The 26572-nt window shown below is 41.6% G+C and overlaps 2 protein-coding genes across 2 annotated transcripts; both read left to right on the top strand.

Moving 5' to 3' along the window:
• The first annotated feature begins 2075 nt into the window (after positions 1-2075).
• LOC116872843 (40S ribosomal protein S29-like) lies at positions 2076-2246 on the top strand. The gene has a single exon (XM_032866364.1). It carries the CDS (start codon positions 2076-2078, stop codon positions 2244-2246), a length of 171 nt encoding a protein of 56 aa, XP_032722255.1.
• Positions 2247-13787: 11541 nt separating this feature from the next.
• Positions 13788-14735, top strand: LOC116872829 (olfactory receptor 1L3-like). Its single transcript, XM_032866351.1, has one exon. The coding sequence runs from the start codon at positions 13788-13790 to the stop codon at positions 14733-14735; it is 948 nt and encodes a 315-aa protein (XP_032722242.1).
• The last annotated feature ends 11837 nt before the right edge of the window (positions 14736-26572 follow it).

The following is a 26572-nucleotide window of genomic DNA, read 5'->3' as shown; positions in this document are numbered from 1 at the left end:
CTGTCAACTAACAACCACTACATTATGTTTCTGTAAACCAGGATGACACCCTGGTTAAAGCAAGTACCTGGGTATGAGAGATGCATGTTGTTGTCATCTGCCGATATGTTGGAATATAATTTGTTGGGTCATAGGGTAGCTCTATTTTTAACTTTTTGAGGAATCTCCATACTGTTTTCCAGAACGGCTGCACCAATTTGCATTCCCACCAACAGTCTAAGAGGGTTCCCCTTTCTCTGCACCCTTGACAACATCCGTTGTTTCCTGGGTTGTTCATTTTAACCATTCTGACCAGCATGAGGTGGTATCTTATTGTGGTTTTGATTTGCATTTCCTGATGCTGAGTGATGTTTTGAGCCTTTTCTCATGTAACTGTTGGCCATTTATACATCTTCTTTGGAGAACTATCTGTTCATATCTTCTGCCTATTTCTCTCTTTTTAAAATTTTATTTATTAACTTGAAAGGAAGAAAGCACAAGTAGGGGGAGGGACAGAGGGAGAGAGAGAAAGGAGCCCAACTTGAGGCTCGATCCCAGGACTCTGGGATCATGACCTCAGCTGAAGGCAGATGGTTAACAGACTGAGCCATCCAGGTGTCCCTCCTGCTCATTTCTTGGCTAGATTTTTTGTTTTGGGGGTATTGAGTTTGATAAGTTCTTTATAGATTTTGGATACTAGCCCTTTATCTGATAAGACATTTGCTAATATCTTCTCCCATTCCATAGGTTACTTTTTAGTTTTGTTGACTGTTTCTTTTGCTATGCAAAAGTTTTTTATCTTGATGAAGTCCCAATAGTTCATTTTTGCTTTTGTTTCTCTTGCCTCTGAGATGTGTCTAGCAAGAAGTTGCTGCAGCCAAAGTCAAGGAGGTTGCTGCCTGTGTTCTCCACTAAGAATGTTTTTAAAATATTTTAATCCCATATTAAGGCTAAGTTTTAAAGGTATGAAAAGGAATGGAAAGGAGAACAAGAGAAGACCTAAGAACAAGAGGGGAATGTTGACATGACAAAGTTTGTCACATACCAATGATGACTTCACTCTGGAACTTCCAAAAAAATGAAAAAAGATTGTGAAAAGGCTTTGGATATTTGAACTGAATTGCACCTGCTGCGTGAATACGATCACCTGGCAATCCCTTGAGGAACACAAAGGTTTTTGGTGAACATAGTGTACTTGAATTAGTCTTGTGCCACAAATACACATGGCAACAACACTTGTGATCACACAACATTGGCTCTGAGGACTAAAAAGGATTTAAAGGGTCAGGAGCTTGGTTAAGTGTGTGGACTCAAGGAAATTACTGTTCTGAAGACTCATTCTAGTCACTAGAGGGAAGTCTTCTTCTAGGAAACTGGATGAACTTGACATTTGGTCCAGAAATATAATGGAGCAGTATTTTAATGGACTATGCATTTACTAAGCTGACTCAGCATCTTGCTGATTGATAACTGGGAAAGAACACATACCCTCCTCACCCAGGAAGGAGCAATTGCCATGTTGACAGCAATACTATCTGATATATACAGCAGTAGCAAGGCTCAGACAAGAGAGATTCATATAGTCCAGCTGGAAAAGGTATATCAGAAATCGTGTGAAGTAATGTACTCCTGGTTCAATGTGATTACTGGGAAGGAATACCACCTCTTCATTGGATAATACAGGTCCTAGTGTTGCAGAGTTTTAAAACATCTATTTTTATACATCAGATATATGGAAATTACTGTTTTAAGAATTTTTTAATACCTAAGAAATATATAGCAAGTAAGTATTGATAATTGCCAGCAGTTGATTGGAAGGAAAGAATTAATGGGTAGACTATAACGATTTCTTCATCCTCCAGAAAACCTGAGGATTTGGCTCTTATATCCCCATCTTACAGCAGTAATTCAAAGAATGTGTAAGAATATACCAGCTCTAAGATAAATTAGTATCCTGCTATGTAGCAAACCAGTGTGCTGTGACTCTTTGTCAAGATTGCCTATTGGGTAACCAGTAATGGACAAGAACAGTTGCACAGAAAAATAGGGGTTAGAAACACATCCCCCTTTTGCCTCGTTTTATCTGAGAGAGAAAGATGGGTCACCAAGAACTCTCCAGGAGACCTCTGAGGGAATTTGGCCAGGGTCCTTGTTCTTGCTGCATCTGCTCAAACCGACATGGACTGACCCACATATGTAGCCTCAATATGTGCCACCAATGTTTCCATCAGTATGTGATAAATATAGGCTTCATTACGTTGGATTAAGTGAACTTCCTTGAATGGGTCATCCAAGATAACCACCTTAACAGCAGATATCTAAGATACCTACCTTAATGCCAACTCATTGCACATAAAATAAAAATACTTCCATTTAAAAAGGACAGAAACACATCCCAGAGAGGACTATATGATCATCAAGATATAAAACCCAAAGAGACCCCAGATCTGATGCAATTCTTAATCTGTGATGGTCTGGCTCATCTCTTTACATTGACCATCTCTTCACATGACCATTCGCATTCTAGTGTGAAATTACTATGGACGTAGAGAGATGCACAGAGGATAAACAGGACTTCTACAGTGCTTCTGAATGCATGATGTACTGCCCAGCATTTATCCTATTGTGAAGCTATGTCAGTTTGAAGCTGGGTGTAGCTTGTTGTGGCTCACAGATTTGATTGTCAGACCCTACCCAAGACCCAACCTTAGTGATCATGCAGAATAGGCACTGCAATACTTAAAAGGTTGTTACAAGAAAAGAAAAATTAGAATCCAATATCACTCCTGAACATCTTAAACAAAGCATTTAGTAAAAGAAATGCAATATTCTGTATAAAAATTAAAATGACATATCTGATTAAGGGTTAGTATCCAAAATCTATAAAGAACTTACCAAACTCAACACCCAAAAAACAAACAGTTAAGTAATGGGCAGAAGATAGGTATAGACATTTTTCCAAAGAAGACATACAGATGGCTAACAGACACATGAACAGATGCTCAACATCACTCATCATCAGGGAAATACAAATCAAAACCACAGTGAGATACCACCTCACACCTATCAGAATGGCTAAAATTAACAACACAGGAAACAACAGGTGTTGGTGAGGGTATGGAGAAAGGGGAACCGTCTTACACTCCTAGTGGGAATGGAAGCTGATGCACCCACTCTGAAAAACAGTATGAAGTTTCCTCAAAAAGTTAAAAATAGAACTTCCCTATGGCCCAGTAGTTGCACTATGAGGTATTTACCCAAAGGTTACAAAAATACAGATTTGGAGGGGTACATGCACTTTTATGTTTATAGCATCATTATCAACAGTAGCCAAACTATGGAGAGAGCACAAATGTCCAACAACTGATGAATGGATAAAGAGGAGGTAGTATATATATATACAATGGACTATTACTCAGCCATCAAAAAGAATGAAATCTTGCTATTTGCACAGTGTGGATGGAGCTAGAGAGTATTATGCTAAGCAAAAGAAGTTAACCAGAGAAAGACAAACACCATATGATTTCACTTGTATGTAGAATTTAAGAAACAAAACAGATGAACTTATGGGAAGGGAAGAAAGAGAGAGGGAAGCAACTCATAAGAGACTCTTAACAATAGAGAACAAACTGAGGGTTGATGAAGGGAGGTGGGCAGGGAGTGGGGTAAATGGACATTGTATTAAGGGGGTCACTTGTTATGATGAGCATTAGATGTTATATGTAAGTGATGAATCCCTAAATTCTATACCTGAAACCAATTATTAATTTTGCCATATATTTTACTAACTAGAATTTAAATAAATACATGAAATTAAAAAATGATTATATTTCCATAAAGTGATCAAAATGAATTTTTAAAAAGAGCTTATTTAAATAAGCATTAAAGATCAAATACATAGAGATAAATCAAATGAAGATGTGGAGGACCTCTACACTGAAGATTATAAAGCATGATTGGGTAAAATTTAATAAGATGTAAGTGAATGGCAAGACATACACAAGTTCACAGATTAGAACATGGACTATTTCAATTATGCCATTCTCTCCAAATTAAACAATAGATTCAGTAAAATTCCATTCAAAACCCAAGCAGGGGGTACCTGGGTATCTCAGTCATTTAAGTATCCAACTCTTGATTTTGGCACAGGTCATGATCTCATGGTTATGGGCTCGAGCCCCATATGGGGCTCCATACTCAGGGGGAAGTCTGATTTTCTCTCTCTCTCTCTCTCTCTCTCTCTCTCTCCCTCTATCCCCTCCTCCTGATTGTCTATCTCGCAAATAAAAAAAATAATAATAAATCTTTTTTTTAAACCCAAGCAGGTATTTTTGATAGGCTGATTCATAAACTTACATGAAGGGCAAGAAGTCAAGATTAGCCACAAATGAACTTGAAAAAGAGTAACAAGGTGGAAAACATATTCCACGAGATATCAAGACTTATAAAATGACAATCATTAAGTTAGAGTGACATTGGCTTAAATGTCATCAGGCAGACCAAAGGATGAAAGAGATACCCAAAACAGACCCTCACATTTATGCTTGGTCATGACAGAGGAGGCCTTGCAAAGCAATTGTAAGAGGATATCTTTCCAAGAAACAGTTCCGGGTTATTTGCAAATACATGCAGAAGGGGAAACCCCTATCTCACATCATATAAAATAATTAAGTCACACTTGTAAACCTAAGTGTGAAAGATAAAACAATATATTTTATAGAAAATATCACAAAAGAGTGTCATTATGACTTTGGAATAGGGAATTTTTTCTGAAGATAGAAAATGAAAGAAACAGAGGGGAAAAATAATAAATTAACTTAAAATCAAGAACTTCTATTCATCAAAAGAAACCACTGAGAAAAGGAAAAAGCAAGTCACCAGATGGAAGAAAATACTTGCATTACCTATAATCCCATGGTTATGGATATATCTTATCCATAATACGTTTTTTAAATGCCTTGAATTAGTAAAATAAAACAAAACAAAATAAAATAAGAGGCCACCCAACAGGAGGTGAGAAATAGACTTGAACATGTGCTTTACAAGAGGATTTGCAATGACTGGGAAACATGAGACAGGGCTCCAACTCACTAACCCCCAGAGAAGTAGAAAATGAAACCACACATGTTGGTAGAGAGAGAGCATGAGAACGCATACAGTACTGCAGGGGGTAAGTCCCAACAAGCACACTGGAAAAATGATTTGGCATTATCTATTATGATTGAATATATGCATACCGTAGGATCCTAGTATATGCCCGACAGAAAGATATGTAAATGGGCTCCAAGTCTTTACAAGAATATTTATAGCAACCGATATTCATGTTTATCGTCAGAAGAAGCAAGAGCCAAAAGCAACCCAAATGTCCATTAACAACAAAATTATTAATTAAATAGAGAGCTAACGATACAAAAGAATACTGTAAAACAATGAAAATGAGCTAGCTACAGCTACACAAAATAAAAATCTCTGGGGGGAAAAATACTCTGCTAAAAATCTCTGAAACACAACCTTGAACAAAAGAGGCCAGGCACAAAAGAAGACCTATGATATGATTCCATTTATGTAAAGGTCAGAAGTAGGAAAACCTGATTATAGTGCTAGAAGTCACGAGAGGGGTTAACTTTGGGAGGAGGAAAGAGGGAAGGTCAGTGATAACCAGGGGCATGGGAAAGAGGGTTTCTAAGGTACTGATAAGGTTCAGTAGTGGTTAAATGGGCATTTTCATTTTGTGATAAATCTCTTATGATTTGCATGATTTCTCATATGTGTATCACACTTCCATAAAATAGTTTTCAATCAATTCATAAAACACACTGAAATCAACAAGTTACTTGGAAATTATTAAAATAAGTTGACAGTCTTTGCCCTTCAGCTTGTAATGTTCTCTTATAATATTTATCAGGATTCAGCAAACTGTTCTGCAAAAGGCCACATAGTAAATACTTTGCAGGTCAGTGCAGTCTGTCACAGCTACTCAACACTGCCACTGTAGTGTGAAAGCAGTCACAGACAATATGTAAGCGAATGAGTGTGCTGTGTTCCAATAAAACGTTATTATAGACACAGGTGGTAGACATAATCTGGCCAGCAGCCGTAATTCAGGGACCCCTGATGTATACAGTTAGGTTGAGTTAGGCACTAAATGGAATATATTTTTGTATTTATAAATTAATTTATATCAGTGGTCAAGTTGTTAGATATTTTTAATATCAGTGCTGCTTATAGGAACTGATAGGATATTCCATGGGAAGAAGAAGTTGAGAACAATACAAATAGCAAGGCTTTATGTATAAACGTGTTTGTGTATAAAGGGAAGAGTTCAATTGGGCATGGAAGGGGACACTCTTCACTTTCACTAACTGAACTTCTAAATTATTTGAGTATCTTACCGTGAGTGCACACTACTTCTGAAATTTAAAAACAGAGCTACAAAAGGAAAGCTCCAACCTAAAATTATGGTGCTTTTGGCACAGAAATGTGGTGACCTTGATCGTTATGTTAGAGCAGATTCCAGATTCCTTTTTACAGGAAGCTTGGACTTACCAGGGGAACTTTCCAGGCTCACATCCAAGCAGAGGTGAGTTAACCTACTCAACAGATCAATGTCCTGTCCCACTCCACAGGATCCCAGGCACATTTGCGAGAACTTGCAAAGGCCCCTGTTCTCATTAGGCTTCCTAACCTCAGCAAGCACATCTCTGTCCTAGCCCAGCTAGGCTAGGACGTGAAAGCTGATGTCTCGGCCCTCACCAGACACTCAGAGGAGTGACCCTCTGGGCACCTGCTAATCCAGAACTCATCACTGCTAACACAACTAGCAAAACCTAATGGAGAAAAATGACGTTAATGGAGGACTTCCTAAGCTCCAGTCCTCTGCATGGAAGGCTCAGTCTACTTTAGGTCAAGGGTCCATGGGAGAATCTAATGAAAACAGTGTTAATCATCCTCAGAAAGGGGGGTAAAAGCACATTTCTTCATACATAGGAAACAAACACCCCATGTCAGGTGGCACCCAGTCTCTTGTAGCCCATCTAACAATGCTCTGGGGGAGTCAGGCATGCTCTACATGAAGAACCACCATCCTTAAGTCAAGACTAACACTGAAGCAAGAGAGACCATCGGGGGCTTCCTGCCTGCCTACACTATGGATCCCCAAGGATCACTTTGCCTAAATTGGGTCTTGGCTGGATGCCCCCTAAGCTTCCACTGAGGCTTCTTAGAAGAATTCAGTTTCCTCTAAGGGTCTTGTGAAGGTTTTCTTCACAGTGCACTGTAATCTCTTCCTGAAAACCCACAAGGGATATTTTTCTCAGATCAGAGAGCCAGAGTTGGTAATGTGTCTCCTATATAACTGATGTGTCTTTATCTTTTGGATACTGAAAGTCATATAAATGACCTTCTCACCCTCTCCACTTTGGTCATCAGCAAGCTCAGAATGAAATGAGCTTCCAGAAGGTGTATCAGTGCTTGGTGCTGATTTTGTGCTCTCTCTCACACTATCATCTTCTACGCCTTACTTTTTTGCTTCTTGTCCCTTGGCTATTTTTTATTTATTTTCTAATTAATATTTAGTTTTAAATATATTTATTTTCTCTATGTTTGTTTTTTCTATCTTTCTAAACAACCCCATCCTTTTCAGGAGAGGATGAAGTAGGAAAAAAAGAAAGAAAGAAAAGAAAAGAAAGAAAGAGAAGAGAAAAGAAGAAAAGAAAAAAGAAAGGAAGGAAGGGAGAGAAGGGAAGGGAAGGGAAGGGAAGGGAAGGGAAGGAAAGGAAAGGAAAGGAAAGGAAAGGAAAGGAAAGGAAAGGAAAGGAAAGGAGAGGAGACAGCAAGCAAGGAAGAAAGCCAAATACTTGACTAGTTTTTTTGTTTGGTTGGTTTTGTTGTTTTTTTTTTTTTAACATGTGACTCTGGAGTAATGCAGAGGGTAACTTTCAGGAGCCCCAACATACAGATTAATAGAAAATCTAGTCTCTCTCCTGAACATGCCCCTACCTCCTCTGATCTGTAGGGAAATTCTCACAGATGCTTTCCAGCATCCAAAGAGCCATGGCTGCACATTCCTTAACCAAAGAGCCAGAGGTACTCCCAGGAGTGTAGACGACTCCACATCAGCGGGGCCACAACTCCAGCTGAAACCGGAACAAGGCTAAGAGGGTTTGCAATGGATAAACTGTGTCAAATGTTACTCTGGCTCCAATCCAACACTTAGGAGCCCCTGGTATCTTCAACACTCCCTGAAACCAAAGAACCTGATATTACCCTATAAACCAACAGCAGACTTTAATCTATCTTCATCACTTGTCCTTGGGTGAGCACCAGCACACACCCACCCACGTGCTTATGTGCACACATATACACACTTTTCCATTGTCTGAAAACTGCTGGCCCCCTAGCTATACTTCGACCCTCCAAAATAAAAATACCAAGTCACCTCCATTGACATCCGCATCTTCCAGAATACCCATCATTGCTCCTCAACCCTTAGTCACCTACAAGTGGGGAAGCTGAGTCACACCTATGAGACCTGACCATGAATCTGAGCAGGCTCTGGGAATAGTCTCAACACCAAATAGAAGGCCCCTGACATTCCGCATCCCCTTGGGCTGTGATTTGCTTTCTAAACCTGGAAAGGGCACAGGCAGAGAGAATAGCCTATTCCCTCAGAGCACAAGGGGTCCCGAGGAGGCCTGGTGAAGTGAGTCCAAGCCATTACAGGCTGGGAGAGGTCTCTGGGCACGTAAGTCCTCATCTTGGTAACTCTGGGTAACAGTCTTCTGAAGGGAGTAGTCAGGCTGGGGCTGGGAATGAGAGGTGGGGACTAGAAAGAAATTTGAAACCCTGTGGGGGAAACCTGCTGACCAAGCACGTGGCTCCTCCTTGTTCTTCTTGGTTTCCCGGAGCAGAGGTAAGGGAGAGGGTAAAGGGGCTGGGCACTTGAACTGAAGTGCGGATCCTAAATAAATTTGCAGACATCACCCAGAGACATCTTCTGCATCTAGAGAGGTTGCAGTGGAGAGACAACATCTGGCTGCAACAAACAACCAGCTTCACAGTCCACACTTACCAGGCATGCCTTCCTCGTCACCCACCATCTGAGAACGGTGAGTTCCAAAGGGTCTATGTCAAAATCCCCGCGAGGACTTTGATAAGATATCCATGAGTCAGGAAAGGGTTATCCATGTGTTTTTGTCAAAAAGAACCCAACGAAGTCGAGCGCTGTGTGTGCACAAAGAAATGGGTGGTCCCTATGACTAAAGCCTCTGGCTTTCACATGTTTGGTTAACTTAAGTGCGGAACACGCAACCTTCCAGAATTTGACCATGCCTGCTTATTTACTTTATCAAAATATTTTCCCCCCATCTTGGAGTCTAAATTGCTCACTTTGGGGGCGGAGGTGCTGACCCTCTGCAGGGCCCTGTGCTTTCACGTGTTCACCGAGCCAGCAGCTCTGTGAGACAGGTTTTCCTATTAGTCCCACTTCACAGATGGAGAAACTGAGTCACAGAGAGGTTAAGTAACTTGCACTAGACCGCTTGCCTGGCAAGGACAAGACCCCATACCTAGAAAGTGGGCCCTAGCCCCCATGTGCAGTGTGACCCCTGCCACAGGGAGAAGCCAGGAGGCCTGCATTCCGCTCTTAGTTCTAGCAATTCAAATGTCACGATGATGAACATCCTTCCTCCCAGCAGGCTTCAATCTCCCCCTCCTTAAAGTGAGAGGGCTGGACTACATGATCTCTAAGAGTTTCTCTGGCGCAGATTCCCTACGAGTGTGTCTCAAAGCTGAAGAAGTAAGAAACCAAGGGACACCTTCCAGGAGAGAAGGCTCCTGTCCTTCCTGTCCTTCCTGTCCGGTCCCGGTCCCACCGGCCGTGAACTGCACGGAGTGCTGTTCCCTAGACAGTCACGTGAGGGCCGCTGCTTTTCTTCCTTCCATCTGTTCAGAATCCGAAATGAACATCCAGGCATTCTTTCATTCCACAAATATTTATCAAGGGACTACTATGTTCCAGGAACCATGCCAGAGGGGGTTAGTGTAACAAAGAACCAGACGTGGTCCTCATACTTGGGCAGCTCACAGCCTAGTGGGGAAGGCAGTGTTGTAAATACTAAGATTCAGTCCCAGTCCATAGTGTGTGGGCCAGAGGGCCGCCGGGGTCTGAAAGAATGTACTCTGGGAGGTTGGAGGCTAGAGGCTAGAGGCTGAAGCGGGGGAGACCTCCCGCCAGGGTAACAGACAGGGCTAATGGATCATTCGGGCGCATGGACAAGTAAGTCCCTAAGGCAAGAAGAAGAAAAGACTCCCTTACAACTGGAGCATGAAATGTGAGAGGGCAGGGAGGGAGGCAGTAGACGAGCCACAGAGCCCGCAGGAGCCACTTCACGGGAAGCTCAGTAAAGCCACAGGAAGGAACTGGCCCTCAGTCTGTGGGTAACGGGGAGGCTCATGCAGCAGGAAAGTGCCTGTGATGGGTTGGGTCCCCCAAAAAAGATACATTGGAGTCCTAATCTCCAGTACCTCAGAATGTGACCTTATTTGGAGATAGGGTCTTTGCAGATGTAATCAGATTAAAAGTGAAGTCATTAGAATGACTAGAATTAGAATCATAATCCAACACGATCAGTGTCCTCATGACAAGGGGAAATTTGGACACAGAAACACACAGGCATCAGGGAAGACAGTGTAAAGAGACCAAGAGAGAAGACCAGCATCTACAAGACAAGGCGAGAGGCATGGGACAGACCCCGCACAGCCCCAGGAAGGAACCAACCTGCCAACTCCTCTAGAATTGAGAGAAAACACATTTCTATTGTTTTAAGCTACACGGTCTGTGGCCCTTTGTTATGATGGCCCTGGGACATTAACCCAGACTTTAACCTGAAGAGTTAGGTGATCATGTTTTTATTGTTAAAAGAACGCTGTTTCTTCAGTGCAGAGAATGGATGGTGGAGGGGGTGTCCAGCGGGGCTGCGGGAACCCAATACATCACAGGGACGATACTGGAATAATCTAGGCGGGAATGATGGTTTTCACCAGAGTGCTGGTGGGGAAATGAAAAGGTCCACAAGATTCAAGGGATTTAGGAGGTCAAACCAGGGAGATCCCTGGAGAAGCAAAGTCCATGCTGATGAGCCCTAGACAGAAAAAATGGAAAAATGATTCTGATTCTGGCAACACCGGCCCCCTGCATGCTTCTAGTCCCAGCCCCCTCTGCTCTCACAGCCAGATGTCCGTCTCTTCCCCTCTGCATTTGGTCCAGCCCTGCTTCTCCTTCCCGGCCACCAGCTTCTTCTTTATCAGACACTTCCCAGTTGCCCCCATGACATATATTGTGTTTGTGGCTTACAAACTACTTCCACATACACGTCCCTCACGTTTCTTCTGAGAGCAGGCTTTAGTTTGTCTTATGTATGAAGAAAGTGAAACAGCAGGGAAGGGATTTTGCCAGACATGTTGTGAGTAGTGGAGCCAGGATTCGAGCCCACAGCTGCTGTTTCAGCATCCCAAGTGTTTTTCTATGCCCGGCCACCATTCAGGTCAACACGGGGCTTGAGAGAGGTCCTGTCTCTAGCAGTTACAGTAGAGGACTCCATACAACATCGATTTTGAAAACCTGTCACTTGCTGGAATAAGGACGTTAAGGTAGAAGAATTCCACAGTGAAAAATAACATCCCTGCACATTAGCTTCTGGCATAATCTTGTTGAAGATTTGCTGAAGTGTGAGGACATACCATTTTGTGTTTAAGACCATCCTAGTTGGGATCCAGGCTCTGGCCCATGTGGGCTGCATGATCTTGAGAAAAGCACTCAACATTTTTCACCTCAATTTTCTTTTTTCCTTTTTTTAATTTAAATTCAGTTAGCCAACATATAGTACATAATTAGTTTCTGATTCCTCTGTTGGGTAAAACACCCAGTGCTCATCACATCATGTGCCCTCCTTAATGCCCATCACCCATCCCCATCCCCCCCACCTCCCCTACAACAACCCTCAGTTTGTTTCCTAATGTTAAGAGCCTCTCGTGCTTTGCCTCCCTCTCTGATTTCTTTCCATTCAGTTTTCCCTCCCTCTCCCTATGATCTTCTTTGCTATTTCTTATATTCCACATATGAGTGAAACCATGTGATAATTGTCTTTCTCTGCTTATTTCACTTAGCATAACAGCATCCAGTTCCATCCATGTTGATATAATTAGTAGGTTTTCATTGTTTCTTATGGCTGAGTAATATTCTGCTGTATATATGAACCGTATCTTCTTTATCTATTCATCTGTTGAAGGATATCTTGGCTCCTTCCAGTTTGGATAGTGTGGACACTGCTGTTATAAATATTGGGCTGCGGGTGCCCCTTCTTTTCACTACATTTGTATCTTTAGGGTAAATATCGGCAGTGCAGTTTGTGGGTCATAGGGTAGCTCTATCTTCAACTTCTTGAGGAACCTCCATACCATTTTCCAGAGTGACTGCACCAACTTGCATTCCCACCAACAGTGTAGGAGGGTTCCCCTTTCTCTGCATCCTCTCTAACATTTGTTCTTTCCTGTCTTGTTAATTTTAGCCATTCTGACTGGTGTAAGTTGGTACCTCAATTTTCTGATCTTTTAAAAGGGAATGCTGTTCAGAGCCAGATCAGAGTTGTTTGGAGTGATATGCTTGAAATATTCAGCTCAGTGCCTGATACATAGCAAGGACTCAATATGTCTTGGGCACAACTGCTATTATCTGCCTTAATTTCATACTCATTTCCAAATCCTGAAAGCACACAAAAATACTTCTTTCTCAACATCTCAGAAATTTAGGTGAAGGGTGGTCAAACAGTGAAAAATCTAAAGGCTGTGAGATTTTGCAAAGAAATCAAGAATAATTGCTTTCAAGAGCATCCTGGAACACCTGAGAGAGAAGAGTATTAAGGCAGGAAGTAAAGGAAGAAATAAAGCAACTGGTGAAGGAGAAGTAGAGGTGGAGTGAGAAGGTATGTACTGCCCCCTAAAATTATTGATAAGAACACCACAAATCAACATATTAGATAATTGGTCCAAGACCACACAGACAGAAAATGAAGGAGCTCATTTCAAAATGTGTGCTTTTTAATAAGGACACCACACTAAACTCTCTGCTTTCTAGGGCATCTCTCACTATACCTGTAGCATTTCATTGTGCTTATTTGTTTAAAAATTCCTTTCCCACTAGACTCTAGCTACCTTAAAAACAGGAATTGAGAATGATTCATCTTCTTGATCTAAGTGTTGGGTTCCCAGTGAGCATTTAATTCAACAGTGTTGAATTATTGTGAAGGCACAAATTCCTGATGGCTAAGAGTGTTTCAATAAAGAGGTTCATATATAATAGAGGTTTTTCCCAGCTTTTAATGAAATGTTCGCTCTGAAAGGGTGACTGTGAACACTGTTTGCCTAGTTGGCATTCATCTTACTTACCTGATTCACTTAGCTGTTTGGGGGTTTTTTGTTTGTTCGTTTGTTTTCTTGCTTTATTTTGTTTGCAAGGGTAGTAGAGAGATGAGCCTCAACCTGACATACATGAACAAGTATTTATGGGGAGGGACCCAGAAAAATTGGCATCACTGAGGTCCACCTGGGATTCTTTCTGAAAGGAAATCCTCTCTGATGTCTCTGCATTTAACATAGGTTAAACTTTTGTATTGTTCAACTTCTTGTGGACTGTAGAAGGGAAGACAGCATCATGGACAATTTATAGGAATCCTAGGAGAGAGAGGAATAAATTGAAACTTGTTGAATTGAAAATTCTATGATTTTCCGTATTCATTGGCACAGGCAGGATTATGGAGAGAGTCAACCAAACCAGTAGGGTCTCTGAGTTCATCCTCCTGGGACTGTCTTCCCGGCTGGAGGACCAGAAGCCACTTTTTGCCCTGTTCTTCATCATGTACGTGGTCACACTGGTGGGAAACCTGCTTATCATCCTGGCCATCCACTCTGACACTCAGCTCCAGACACCTATGTATTTTTTCCTCAGCATCTTATCCTTCATTGACGTTTGCTACACAACAACCATTGTTCCCAAGATGCTAGTGAACTTCCTGTCAGAGAAGAAGTCCATCTCCTATGCTGAGTGTATGACCCAGATGTATTTCTTCTTGGCTTTTGCCAACACAGAAAGTTACCTTCTGGCGGCCATGGCCATCGACCGTTTTGTGGTCATATGTGATCCCTTCCACTATGTCACCATCATGAGCCACCGCCTCTGTGTTCTGCTGCTGATCTTCTCCTGCTCCATCTCTGTCCTCCATTCCCTCTTAGTAGTTCTCCTGATAAATCGTCTCACCTTCTGCAACTCCAATGTTATCCCCCACTTCCTCTGTGACATCAACCCTCTGCTGAAATTATCCTGTTCCTCCACATTCATCAATGAAGTTGTAATTAACACAGAAGGATTGATAACCCTGGTGACCCCCTTTTTATGCATTATCGTCTCTTATTTCCGTATCCTCATTGCTGTTCTTAAGATCCCCTCAGTTTCTGGGAAGCGTAAAGCTTTCTCTACCTGTGGCTCCCACCTCACCATGGTGACCCTCTTTTATGGAAGTATTATTTATGTTTATTTCCGACCCCTGTCCAGCTACACCATCAAGGACAGGGTGGCCACGGTCATCTACACAGTTCTGTCCTCCATGCTGAACCCTTTTATCTACAGCCTGAGGAACGAAGACATGAAGCGGGGCATGAGGAAGCTGATGGGTAGGAGGAGGTCCCAGGCAGCATCTTCCTGAGCACACTCAGGAGCAAGTCTTCTCCTTTGAGCCCTCATTTCTGCTGATTCCTGGTATACATATCCAGCTACTAGAGGCTAGCATAGCTAAGCCGAATATTCCTGGGAAATTGTATGAGTGACCAGACAAGAGTATTGTACCTGTTCTTTCATATTCATAATATCTTATATTTATTTTACAGTATAAAATGTATCATATATATGATATGTATATACCCACCACCTCATTAGGGCTCCCTTGCTAACCCAGGGTCTTTGCATCCATTTCTCATTCCCAATTCCCATTCCCTTTTCCTATTCACTCCTTCCAAGTGTAGCTGAAACTTATTAATTTTTCTTTACCAAATTTCTCCCTGTTCAATACCTCTGAGTTCCTAGTATCCTTGTGTAATTTAAGAAATATCTTCAATTAAATGTGGTACATATACGCAATGGAATATTACTCAGCCATCAAAAAGAATGAAATCTTGCCATTTGCAATGAGATGGATGGAGCCAGAGAGTATACTGCTAAGGAAAATAAGTCAGTCAGAGAAAGGCACACACCATATGATTTCACTCATATGTGGAATTTAAGAAACAAAATGAACAGGCCGAGAGAAAGAGAGAGGGGCAAACTAAGAAACAGACTCCTAACTATGGAGAACAAACTGATAGGCTACCAGAGGGGAGGGAGGTGAGTTGGGGGGATAGATAATGGGGATTAAGGAGGGTACTTGTGTCATACCAGCTGTCATATGGAAGTGTTGAATCACCATGTTGTATACCTGAAACTAATATTACACTGTATGTTAACTGGAATTTAAATAAAAACCTTTTTGAAAGAAACATCTTCAATTAGTTATTTGAATTGCAGTAATTTCAATGCCTGTGAAATCACTTAAAGTGGGTGAATGTGTGTGTGTGTGTGTGTGCGTGTGTGTGTGTGTGTGTGTGTGTGTGCAGGTGCATGTATATGTTGTCTTCTGCATAAGATTAAGACCTCCCAACAGCAAAGGCCATTTTTGCACACTAGGCAGAGAATAGATGATGTCTCCCCCATTTTTGGACTCTCTCTCAGCACAATGTCCTAGGTCCTGAACACAGTGTAGAATCAAGGGTTGGCCCTAAGGAGCTGGTTGACTTAGCAGCTTCAGTCCAGCACTCTAGGTGACCTGGTCTGCTTCTGTATGTCTTCCCTGGCATCTTTCCCTTTGTCTTATGGCAGCTTTTGGTCCATCCTCTCTTCCTGACCATCTTTTTTATGTCATTCACCCTGAAAGTATCTGTATTTTTTACATCATCACTAACCATTGGTCTGTTTTCTAAGGTGAGAGGACAAATTTTTTGTGACAAGATTTATTCTGAGTGGCGTTTGAAGATAGAACTATACCCAATATTTGTGTTTTTTAAATTTAATTTATTTTTTCAGTGTTCCAAGCTTCATTGTTTATGCACCACAGCCAGTGCTCCATGTAATACGTGCCCTACTTAATACCCACCACCAGAATCACCTAATCCTCCAACTCCTCTCCCCTCCAAAACCTTCAGTTTGTTTCTCAGAGTCCACAATCTGTCATGGTTTGTCTCCCTCTCTGTTCACTTTTCTGTTCCTTCTCCTAATGTCCTCCATGTTATTCCTTATGCTCCACAAGTAAGTGAAACTATATGATAATTGACTCTCTCCACTTGACTTATTTCACTCAGCATAATCTCCTCCAGTCCCATCCATGTTGATAGAAAGGTTGGGTGTTCATTCTTTCTGATGGAGGCATAATATTCCATTGTATATATGGACCATGTCTTCTTTATCCATTTGTCTGTTGAAGGGCATCTTGGGTCTTTCTACAGTTTGGCGACTATAGCCATTGTTGCTATAAACATTGGGGTACTGATGGCCCTTCTTTTCACTACATCTGTATCTTTAGAGTAAATACCCAGTAGTGCTATTGCAGGGCCATAGGGAAGCTCTATTTTTAATTTCTTAAGGAATCTCCACACTGTTTTCCAAAGTGGCTGCACCAACTTGCATTCCCACCAACAGTGTAAGAGGGTTCCCCTTTCTCCACATCCTCTCCAACACACGTTGCTTACTATCTTGTTAATTTTGGTCATTCTAACTGGTGTAAGGTGGTATCTTGATGTGGTTTTGATTTGAATCTCCCTGACGGCTAATCATGATGAACATTTTTTCACGTTAAACCCAATATTTGTAAGAATTGGGAAAGTAATTCCTGTCACAGTACAGGAAAGAAATTCAAAAGTCAGAGTTATTGAAAAGTGACATCCACCCTCACTGGGTCTTGCAAAGACAACTCATATATCAGACTGGAATTGAGCTAGATAACATTCAAGGTCACTTCCAATTCAGAGACATTATTTAATATTTAAGAGTTTCAGATTCCTCATTTTCAAAACTGACAACAGTAATATTTTATAATAAGGTACATGTCCAAGTAAGATTGACTCTAGAAAATGTCCTAGCTTTGGATATTTTGTTATAATTTTATTGGGCCATAGGGCTTAAAAGAAATGCCACACTCTCAATTATCTTGGGAAGATATTATTCCAGTGGCAAGAAATGAAAATTTGAATGGGTTAGAAAATGTGATATTTAAGTGACCATCTAAAGAGTAGAAAGGTTAAACATCATTGCCTGAGGCAATGCTTCTTTCCTAATCTCAACCTTTTCTTCAACCTGAGAAGTTTAATGTACTACCTCGGTTGTTTTTTTTTTTCACCCTATTTCTGTTTCTACCCCAGGGAAGATGAGTGTCTTATATGATTGGTAAATGTGAGAAGCTTATGTTTGGCATGTATCAAAGCAAAAATGGCACCAGGCAAAGTGAAATGGGCAAGGAAGACTTTATTCAAGACTCTCACAATAGGGGGAGGGAGCAGAACTCAGTCTGAAAGGAAGGGTGGTAGGTTTGTAAGCTCTGGGCTGAGCTAGAGGAAAAGTACTAGAGGACATTAGGAGAGTCATACACCATCTGTGTTTGCTAATTGGCTTTATCCAGAGGGAAAATAAACTTCCTGTTTCTCAGTGACCAAAAGCAATTTTGTAACTTGGTGTGAGGCACCCACAGACAATGGGAGATGGGACGCTATCTTCTTTGATGATTACGTATCAGAGGGATGGCTCCGGGTCCTTGAGAAAGGTAATCCTGGGTTGCAGAACTGGCAAGAGGCTTTTAAAAAGATTTATGTCTCAAAGAGTCAGAGAAAGAACTTGCAAATTTTCTATGAAATGGAAGGTGGGGGGCCCAGAGTCAGAATAAGATGATCGTTGAGTCAAGCTGAGGCGAACAGTGAGGCCATCTTGGTCACCTGCTTGGCTCAGTCCTCACCTGAGGGGAAGGAATTCTCCGCTTCTCTGAGCCTGTGGATGAGACAGCCTCATTTTCCCTCCGTTCTCTCCTGACCTTTGTCAGTATAAAGGTGTCTCCACCTGCCACCTCCTCGTCCTATTTCTCGGGCCTCCTCAGAGAACCCCCACAATCCTCGGAGAACCCCATAATCACATCCAGGTTCTGAGAGCTTCTTGCAGATTGTTCCTGGAGACAAACACACTTGCCCAAGCCTGTCTGTTTGGTGCTGGTGTCAGCGAATCAGTAGTAATGTTCTCAGCTAGAAATAATCTGTGACACTCCCCTGGGCCCCAGTGAGCTTCCCAGAGACATCCCCCCTTTCCAAACCAATGTTATGACTGGAACAACACTTCTGGTCCTTATTTTGATTGCAAGAAACGCTTCAACAGCAACCATCAGGAAACACTAAAAAAGCAAAAGCTTATCACTTATTACTTACCGGAAATCACACAGCACACCTGGGGCCCACAGGAAGGCACCAGGCAGAAAGGGGAGGAGAGAAGCACAGGCCCCCAGTTCTGTTTTTACTGGGGTAGAGGGAGGGGACCTAGGGCTTCAGTGGGCTCACTCTTGGTTGGTGAATTTAATACATAGGAGCAGGAATTTAAAGCAAGGGAAGAGAAAAGGCAAGTGGACTAAATGTGGCCCGTTTGATCAAAATCAACCAAGACATCTAAAACAAAGGAGCCTGGCTGAGAGAGGGGTCTTGTCTTCTTTATCTGGTCCTGCGGCTAGCAGTGTGCTTACCTGAAGTGGATATTTTTTTGAAATAGATGCCAAGGCGATCATTAAGTCAGGCACTTGCACCAAAAAATGGGAAAAAAGAAAAAAAAAAAAACCATCAAGGCTTACTCCACGCTCCCTCAAGGGGTTTCTCAAAGCCCAGCTACCCAGGCTGCGAACTTTCTTGGTTATTTACTAGAACCCCATTTCAATTCTAGAATATGCATTTTGGCGTATTCTAGTTGCCAGAACTGGGTTCTGATAATTTATTAAATTTCTGGTCATATGTTCAGATATGTTTTTAAAATTCTAATGATGTCTTTTGAAAGTCCTAGTTGTTTACGATCTGTGCTTTGGGAAGTTGGGGAGATGTCTATATTAGCCACTCGTGCTTTCTTCTGAACCATAAACACCGATTCTATGTGGCTAAGCACACAAGGGCTGTGGGACTAGACACAGGTGAGGGGAACACCTTTTCCTTCTAGGGGTCTTCACAGACACTTCGGCTCTGACTCCAGGGCATGACAAGGCCTCTGTCTCAGTGATGTGAGGGCATGAGATGTTTTTGTCTGAGTTGAGACAGGAAGCCCCTATCCTGGCAAGGATTCCTAGGGGGAACTTGGGGCCTGTGCCATCCTTGTAAAGTGGTCTCTGTGGTGTCATTCTCTTTCAGCTTTCCTAAACCTTCAGTAAAATGTCAGTCACAAGTGTAGTCTTTTCTTGACTCTTCTCTGGCCACCTAGGAAAGCTTCTGTACCCATGGAGATGGAGTAGGATACAGCTGAGTTTCCTTCCTTCTGACCAGTCTGGAGGCAGCAAAAGCCTCTGGTCAGAAGCATCCACGCAGCAAACCCACAAGGGGCAGCCTCGTGACTTGGAGGCCAGAGAAGGTCCCTATTTGATGAGGTAGTTCCTGGGAAACTCTCAGAAAGATCTGGAAAACAGAAATGCAGCCCTCCGAGTCCCATCCCAGACTAACTGACCCAGACTACAATCTCCAGAAAGGGGCCCAGGGATTTTAACGGGCTTCTCAGATGATCTGAGGCAACAGACTCTGTCCTATGTTGTGCAATAGCATTTAGGAATGACCGTTCGTTCAGGAATGACCACTCCATGCTAGGACATGTCCGGCTACGTGTGCCAGGAGAAAGACTCTGTCAGAGACAGAAAATAGAACATGCCAGAGTTGAGCAGCTTTAACTCCCTGCTGATGGCCCCAGTAGGCCCCCGATTGCTGTTCTAATATATCATCAGTAGACTTGGGTACACCTATCAGCACCCTAGTGACATCTCCAGCTCCTTCTCCCACTTCCCTTCCCAAACCTACTGGCTCCATCTTGATCCCTTCTTCCTGGATCTGCTCTTTATCTCTGCCCACCTCCCACTGGGCCCATATGTTTGCAGTGCACAGTGCCCAAAGACTGCACTCTTATCATACCCCGGAGAAGATGGAACTTTAGAAAGGTCATGACCCATCATTCAAGTCAAATTATATCTAACATCTGCTCTTTTAGAAGGAAGAACAATGTATAAATCATTTTAGAAAGATTGTTTACGAAAAGACAGTTTATGTTCGCCATCAGGAGTAATTAGCAAAAGATACATCGAAACCACAGTGAGATATTTCACACACAACAGATTGACAAGGCAAAAAAAAGATGTCTGGCAATCCTGAGTGTGGGTCAGTATAGGGAACAACGAGTGACCTTGACAGTGCCCCCAGGAGGATAATTTAGCTTGGTTACTTTGGGAGAACAATTTGGCATGTTTCCTCCATATTAAAACTGAATGTGTACACACCAGGGAAACCCTGGTTTGAGCTCAGGGTATGACAGAATAGTTTCACTGCCCTAAAAACGCTCTGGATTTCCCTTATTCATCTCCTCCCTTCACCTTACAAACCAACAAACAAAACCTGCAACCACTGATCTTTGTACCTGGCTCTATAGTTTTGCTTCTTCCAGAAAGTCATAGAATCATAATCATAGAGTATGTAAGGTTTTCAGACTGGCTTCTTTCCCTGAGCAAATATGAGCTAAGTTTCCTTTCTCTCTTCACGACTTGATAGTTCATTTCTCTCAGTTACTCGATGATAGTCCATTGCATGGATGGATCACGGTTTGCTTATTCATTCAACTCCTGGTAGTTTCCATTTGGAGCAATTATGAATAAAGCTGCTATGGACGTTCACATGAGAGAAGTTTTTGTTTTAAATTGTCAAAAACTGGAAGCAGCTCAAACTTCTGTCATCAGACAAATAGACATAAAAATTGTGGTGTATCTATTTACAGGAAATATTCAGGATCTTATCTTACAATGATTGTGAAATGGGGTCATTTCTTCCACTTAAATCCATACCCGTTTTATAACAGGAGGCACTGCTGCAAGACCACACAGAGCGAGTAGCCTGAAACTTACGGAAACCAAGTTGGCCTTGCTTTAGAAAGCCGGAGGTGAGCCATGTAGGCATTAGCTGAGATATGGCCTCTGTAGAATTCATGCACCAAGTTCATGCCTCAGGTAATGTAGTGACTGAATGCTTACATCCTCCCAAAATTCATATGTTGAAATGCTACTCCCCAGGGTGCTGGTATTCGGAGGTGGAATCTTAGGTGGTGATTAGGTCATGAGGGTGAAACCCTCTTGAATGAGATTAGTGCCTTTATGAAGGAGCCAAGAGAGCTCCCTTGCCCCTTGTACCATGTGGGGACACAACAAAGAGACAGCCATCTGTGCAGGAAACCAGTCTTTGATCTTGGACTTTCCAGCCTCCAGAATGATGAGAAATAAATATTTGTCGTCTAAGCCATCCAGTCTATGGTATTTTTGTTAGAGCAGCCCAGATGGACTAAGACAGGAAATTATCTCTACAGTTTATTCATGTACAATATTTCTGTTGAGGCTGAAAAGAGACTGAAAAGCTGAGAGAGACCCCCCCTCTCCCCACCCCACACACACATACTGGAGACACTTGAAAGCTTCATCATGGACCAACATTGGTCTGCAGGCTGACATCTCTAACATGAGAGTCACTGATGTGGAATACACCGGAACCTGGGAGGTAGTTCAAAATTTTAGTCCAGGTTGAGATTTTGCTTAGATCCTAATGTGAATCTGGTGGGTGCTAACACAGCTTCCCTAGAAACAGATGTCTGGTAGCAATCTTTTGTAAGCACGAGTCCTTGTTCTGTCCCTCAGCTAAAAAAAGGGGATAATAATGATAATAATAATAACTATCTTTATTGAATATTACTCTGTACTAGTTATTGTGTTAAATACTTTACATGTGTTATCTTTAGTTTCCACAAGAACCCAAAAATGCAGATACTGATATTGTTCCCTGACACTTGGCAAAATTTCATAACGTGTTTAAGGCCACACAGTCATTATAGTTGGGAGTTGGGCTTTGGAACATCTGTCTGACCCCAAGCCCGGGTCTTGGTACTACGATGTGTTACCTGATTGCCAACTCTGGATAGGACTCACATATACTTAGTTATTATTAAACACCAACAATAGCTCAGGCACCTTCCAGGGGATACTACTGAGAGTTCACTGACACTTAGTATTAAAATTTTAAAGGAAAAATCATTCAGAGGAGATTGCTCAGAGGATGTGCCGCCCATCCAGACTTCCTCCAAATCTAAAATCTGACATCTTGCCAGCACGGATCACTGGAGACCTGAACATCTAGACAGTATTATTTTTGCCTCCAAATTATTGCCTATGTAAATTTTTATGCCCTAGTGTAACTGCCAAAAGCTTATTTTCAGGCTGATTGAAAGAAAGCCCATGCAACTTATCTGTTCTTAGAATACAGATGTTAGTACTTCATGTAAGCAACTGGTTTCTTTTTATCTTTGGTCACTGTGAACTCGGTGACTGGCCAGAAAGCTTGGAGCCAAATCTGAGGCCCTCCCCTGACAAGAGTTATTGCAATCTGTGTTTTCAGAGTCATCCATGGCCCAATTTTATGTGCACACCCTTGTTTATTCCTTCTTTGATTGCATTTCACATCATTTTTAATTTATCCTGTCTTGTATTTTATATATTCTTCAAACCTGCCTTACACTCTTCAGAAAGAAGATTTGGGGGTGTCTGGGTGGCTCAGTGGGTTGAGACCTCTGCCTTCAGCTCAGGTCCTGATCTCAGGGTCCTGGGATCGAGCCCCGCGTCGGGCTCTCCGCTCAGCGGGGAGCCTGCCTCCCCATCTCTCTCTGCCTACCTCTCTGCCTACTTGTGATTTCTGTCAAATAAATAAAATCTTTAAAAAAAAAGAAAGAAGACTTGGTATAAATAATAAATAAGTTTAAATCAGAGAAGGAAATCCACCAAAATGTAGAAACAATGGTTATCTCTGGGTAGTGGAAGTATAGACTTTTTAAAATTTGCTTCTTCATAAAAGGTCCCAATTTTGACCATTAACATTATTTCTTTTATAAATACAAATATATATTTTTACAGAATCAATATAAACTACACATAAATTATAGATTATCTGTATATAAATCACAGACAAAATGGAAAATTCTATTTATTTTTTGTTTTCGCTTTTGATATTGGTAACAGTATTGTCCATTCATGGAGGTTGAAGGTGAAGATGGGGCATTTGAGAGGAAGGGAACTTAATGATAGATAATTTTCTGTGTTAATTTGGCTGAGCCCAGTACCCAGATAGTCAAACATTGTTCTGGATGTTTCTGTGAAGACATTTTTTTAGATAAGGTTAACATTTAAATCAGTGGACTTCGAGTAAAGCAGATTATCCTCCATAATGGGGGTGGGTCTCATCCAATCAGTTGAAGATATTAATAAAACACAGACTGACCTCCCCAAAGCACGAAGTCTGTTAGCACACTGCCTTTGGACTTGAATTGCAACTCTTCCCTCAGTCTCCAGCCTTAGCCAATTCCTTTAAACAAACAAATAAATCATACAGATGGCAAATAAGCACATGAAAAGATGTTCAGCATTATTAGTCATTCAAGAAGTCCAAATTAAAACCGCAAGGAGATATCACTACACATCCATTAAAGCGGGTAAAATTGAAAAGACTATCAATACCAGGTCCTGGTAAGGGGATCATCTGGAAATCCTATCCATTGCAAAATGGATACAGCCACCTTCTATTTTGACAATTACTTAAGATGGTTTCACAGTTTCTTAAAATATTTAATATACACCTACTATACAACAGGTAATACCATTCCTATGCATTTACCCAGGAGAAATGAAAACATATGTTTACACAGGGAACTATAGCCACCTAATTCTCAGTAGCCAAAGATTGGAGACATTCTAGCAACTGATGAATAAGTAAATAAGCGGTGCCTCTGTTCACAGAATATTACCAAGCAGTGTAAAGGAATGACCTACGGATGTGCAACAACTTGGATGAATCTCAAAACAGCAGGCAAAGTGAAAGAAGCTAAACAAACAAAAGGCTACATATTGTGTAATTTTGTTTATCTGACATTCAGAAAGATCATATCAGTGTTTGCCTAGAACCAGGAGTGGGAGAAGGGTAATCACTACAGAAGCGCAGGAGAAAAACTCACAGGGTGATGGAAATGTTCTGTGTCTTGATTGTAATTATCGCATAACTAGAATACATTTGGCAAAACTCATCCAGGAGAATACTTAACATGGATATCTTTTATTTTACATAAATTGCATTTTATGTATCATAAAATTTGACTTTAAAAAATACTACATTTTGTAGAAAATAAAGGTAGTTTTATTTTGGACCTTGGGCTAGGGAGAGGTCTCTTAAATAAGATCAAAATGAGTTGGCAACAAAATATTGATAAAACTGGCTCAGCATTGAAACCCAAACCTTGGAGTGGCTCAGTTGTTAAGCTCAGGTCATGATCCCTCAGTCCTGGGATCGAGCCCCTCATTGGGCTCACTACTCAGCGGGAAGCCTGCTTCTCCCTCTCCCTTTGCCCCTGCTTGTGTTCCCTCTCTCACTGTCTCTCTCTGTTTGTCAAATAAATAAATAAAATCTTTTTAAAAAATAAAATAAAACCAAAACCTTTGCAATGATCTACAAGGTGCTATGTCAACCTGTCCAGCCTCATTTCCTGCCTCTCTGTGCTCATTCAGTCTAGTCCACTTGCCCTTTTATTATTTGTCAACCACATCAGGCACATTTCTGCCTCAGGGCTTTTGCCAATTCCATCTGGCAATTATACACCTCCTTCAATGCAAAGGAAATTACAAGCAATGACTGTGGCCATGCAAGGCCCACCCTCCAACATGATGTTTGAATTCCAAGTGTAATTCCAGACCAGACTCAGTCATGCCCTGCTTGTCTGGCTGGGAGGGGGATAGATGAGGCAGAGAAAGAACCACTGTTCCTGCCACTTTGCATCAGTAATAGCCAAAGGCTATGTTTCCAGTAAAAAGACTGATCCACTGAGATACCATGCTTAATTCCTAATCACAGCTCACTTAGAAGCCAAACTTTTAACCACAGATGTCACTTAATTAAACCACAAAGAACTTCTCTAAGTGGCTAATTAGTGCCAAACCCAGGTAGCCAGCAGATTCTCAAATAGAGTTCCTCTGGGGTTTAGTTTACAAGGTTATAGAATAGACCAGGTCCCACAGAGGCAGCTCCAAGAGCACTGAAATGTTTCTGATATTTCATATCCAAAGACTTATTGGTTCCCTAAGGGGTTACAGTCACTGATGCCATCATTAAAACATGGTCCCAGCCTGGGTCCTACCTAATTCCCCAGCCTCTTTTCTCTTCATGACCTATCGTTACCCCATTCCCAGAATAACAACGAGGTTTCATCTCTATGTCACCACTATTTCATTAAAAGTAGCCGCATGGAGTGCTAATTTGAGAATGATTCAGAGCCTCTGCTCAATCCCAGGGAGAAACAATGCCCTGTGATATATTGGTAATGTCTGCCATGGGTATGGAATTGGAAGATTGTAATATATAAACTGTGTATTCACCATGCAGGCCCTATACCAAACTCTGAACCATGCTGCACTCCCCAAACACTAACGCTTTTTCATACCTCCCTGTTTTGGGGATTGTAATATCTTTACCTCTATTCCCCACTTAGTTAATGCCAAGTTGCCATCCTTCAAGACCTGAGTTCTCCCCAGTAGACTGCCCTAAGCACCCTTCCTTCTCCTTGGGTCCAAATGGGATTAATAATTCTCTTTGCTGTGTTCTCAACACCAGCTTATTATTCCAAGTATTGCAAGGATGTCGGTCATTGGGGTGCTGTGCAAGGATAACTTGCAGAGAGAAGTTCTTGGTCAATGGGCTGAGAAGACTGGCCACCAAGGAAAGTGGTAGTGACTTTCTGGTGGGAAGAGGAAAACAAAAAGAGTAGAGATATTTGTAGAGGGGAAGGAAGACAAAAAAATAGAACCTATAAGAATAGCCAAAATAAGCTAGTAAGAGACCCTGCCAGTTAAAGACACTAGTGAGGGGTTAGTCACAGAATAGCCAGGATATTGAAAGGAGAGTGAGTAATCAAGGAAGAGAAGAGCATGACCATATACTCCTGGAAGTCCTGCAATAAAGGGAGAGGAAAATGATCCCAGATGGAAGTACAAAATTCAAGAAGAAGTGAAATGAAGTGGAAAGGGTAGAATACACATAAATGAATTTCACCTGTTTAAATCAATAGGAAAAATTTCGTAGGTTTAAAATACATGTAGAATTAAATACTATATGGTAGCTAACTGAACATAATATAATAAAAAATAAGTAAATAAACAAAAATAAAATACAATTA

This window comes from Lontra canadensis, unplaced genomic scaffold, assembly GCF_010015895.1.
Source record: "Lontra canadensis isolate GAN:19392208 unplaced genomic scaffold, GSC_riverotter_1.0 scaffold30, whole genome shotgun sequence".
Classification (NCBI taxonomy): domain Eukaryota; kingdom Metazoa; phylum Chordata; class Mammalia; order Carnivora; family Mustelidae; genus Lontra; species Lontra canadensis.
Note: the sequence above shows the minus strand (reverse complement) of the source record. Positions and strands in the feature narration are given on the sequence as shown.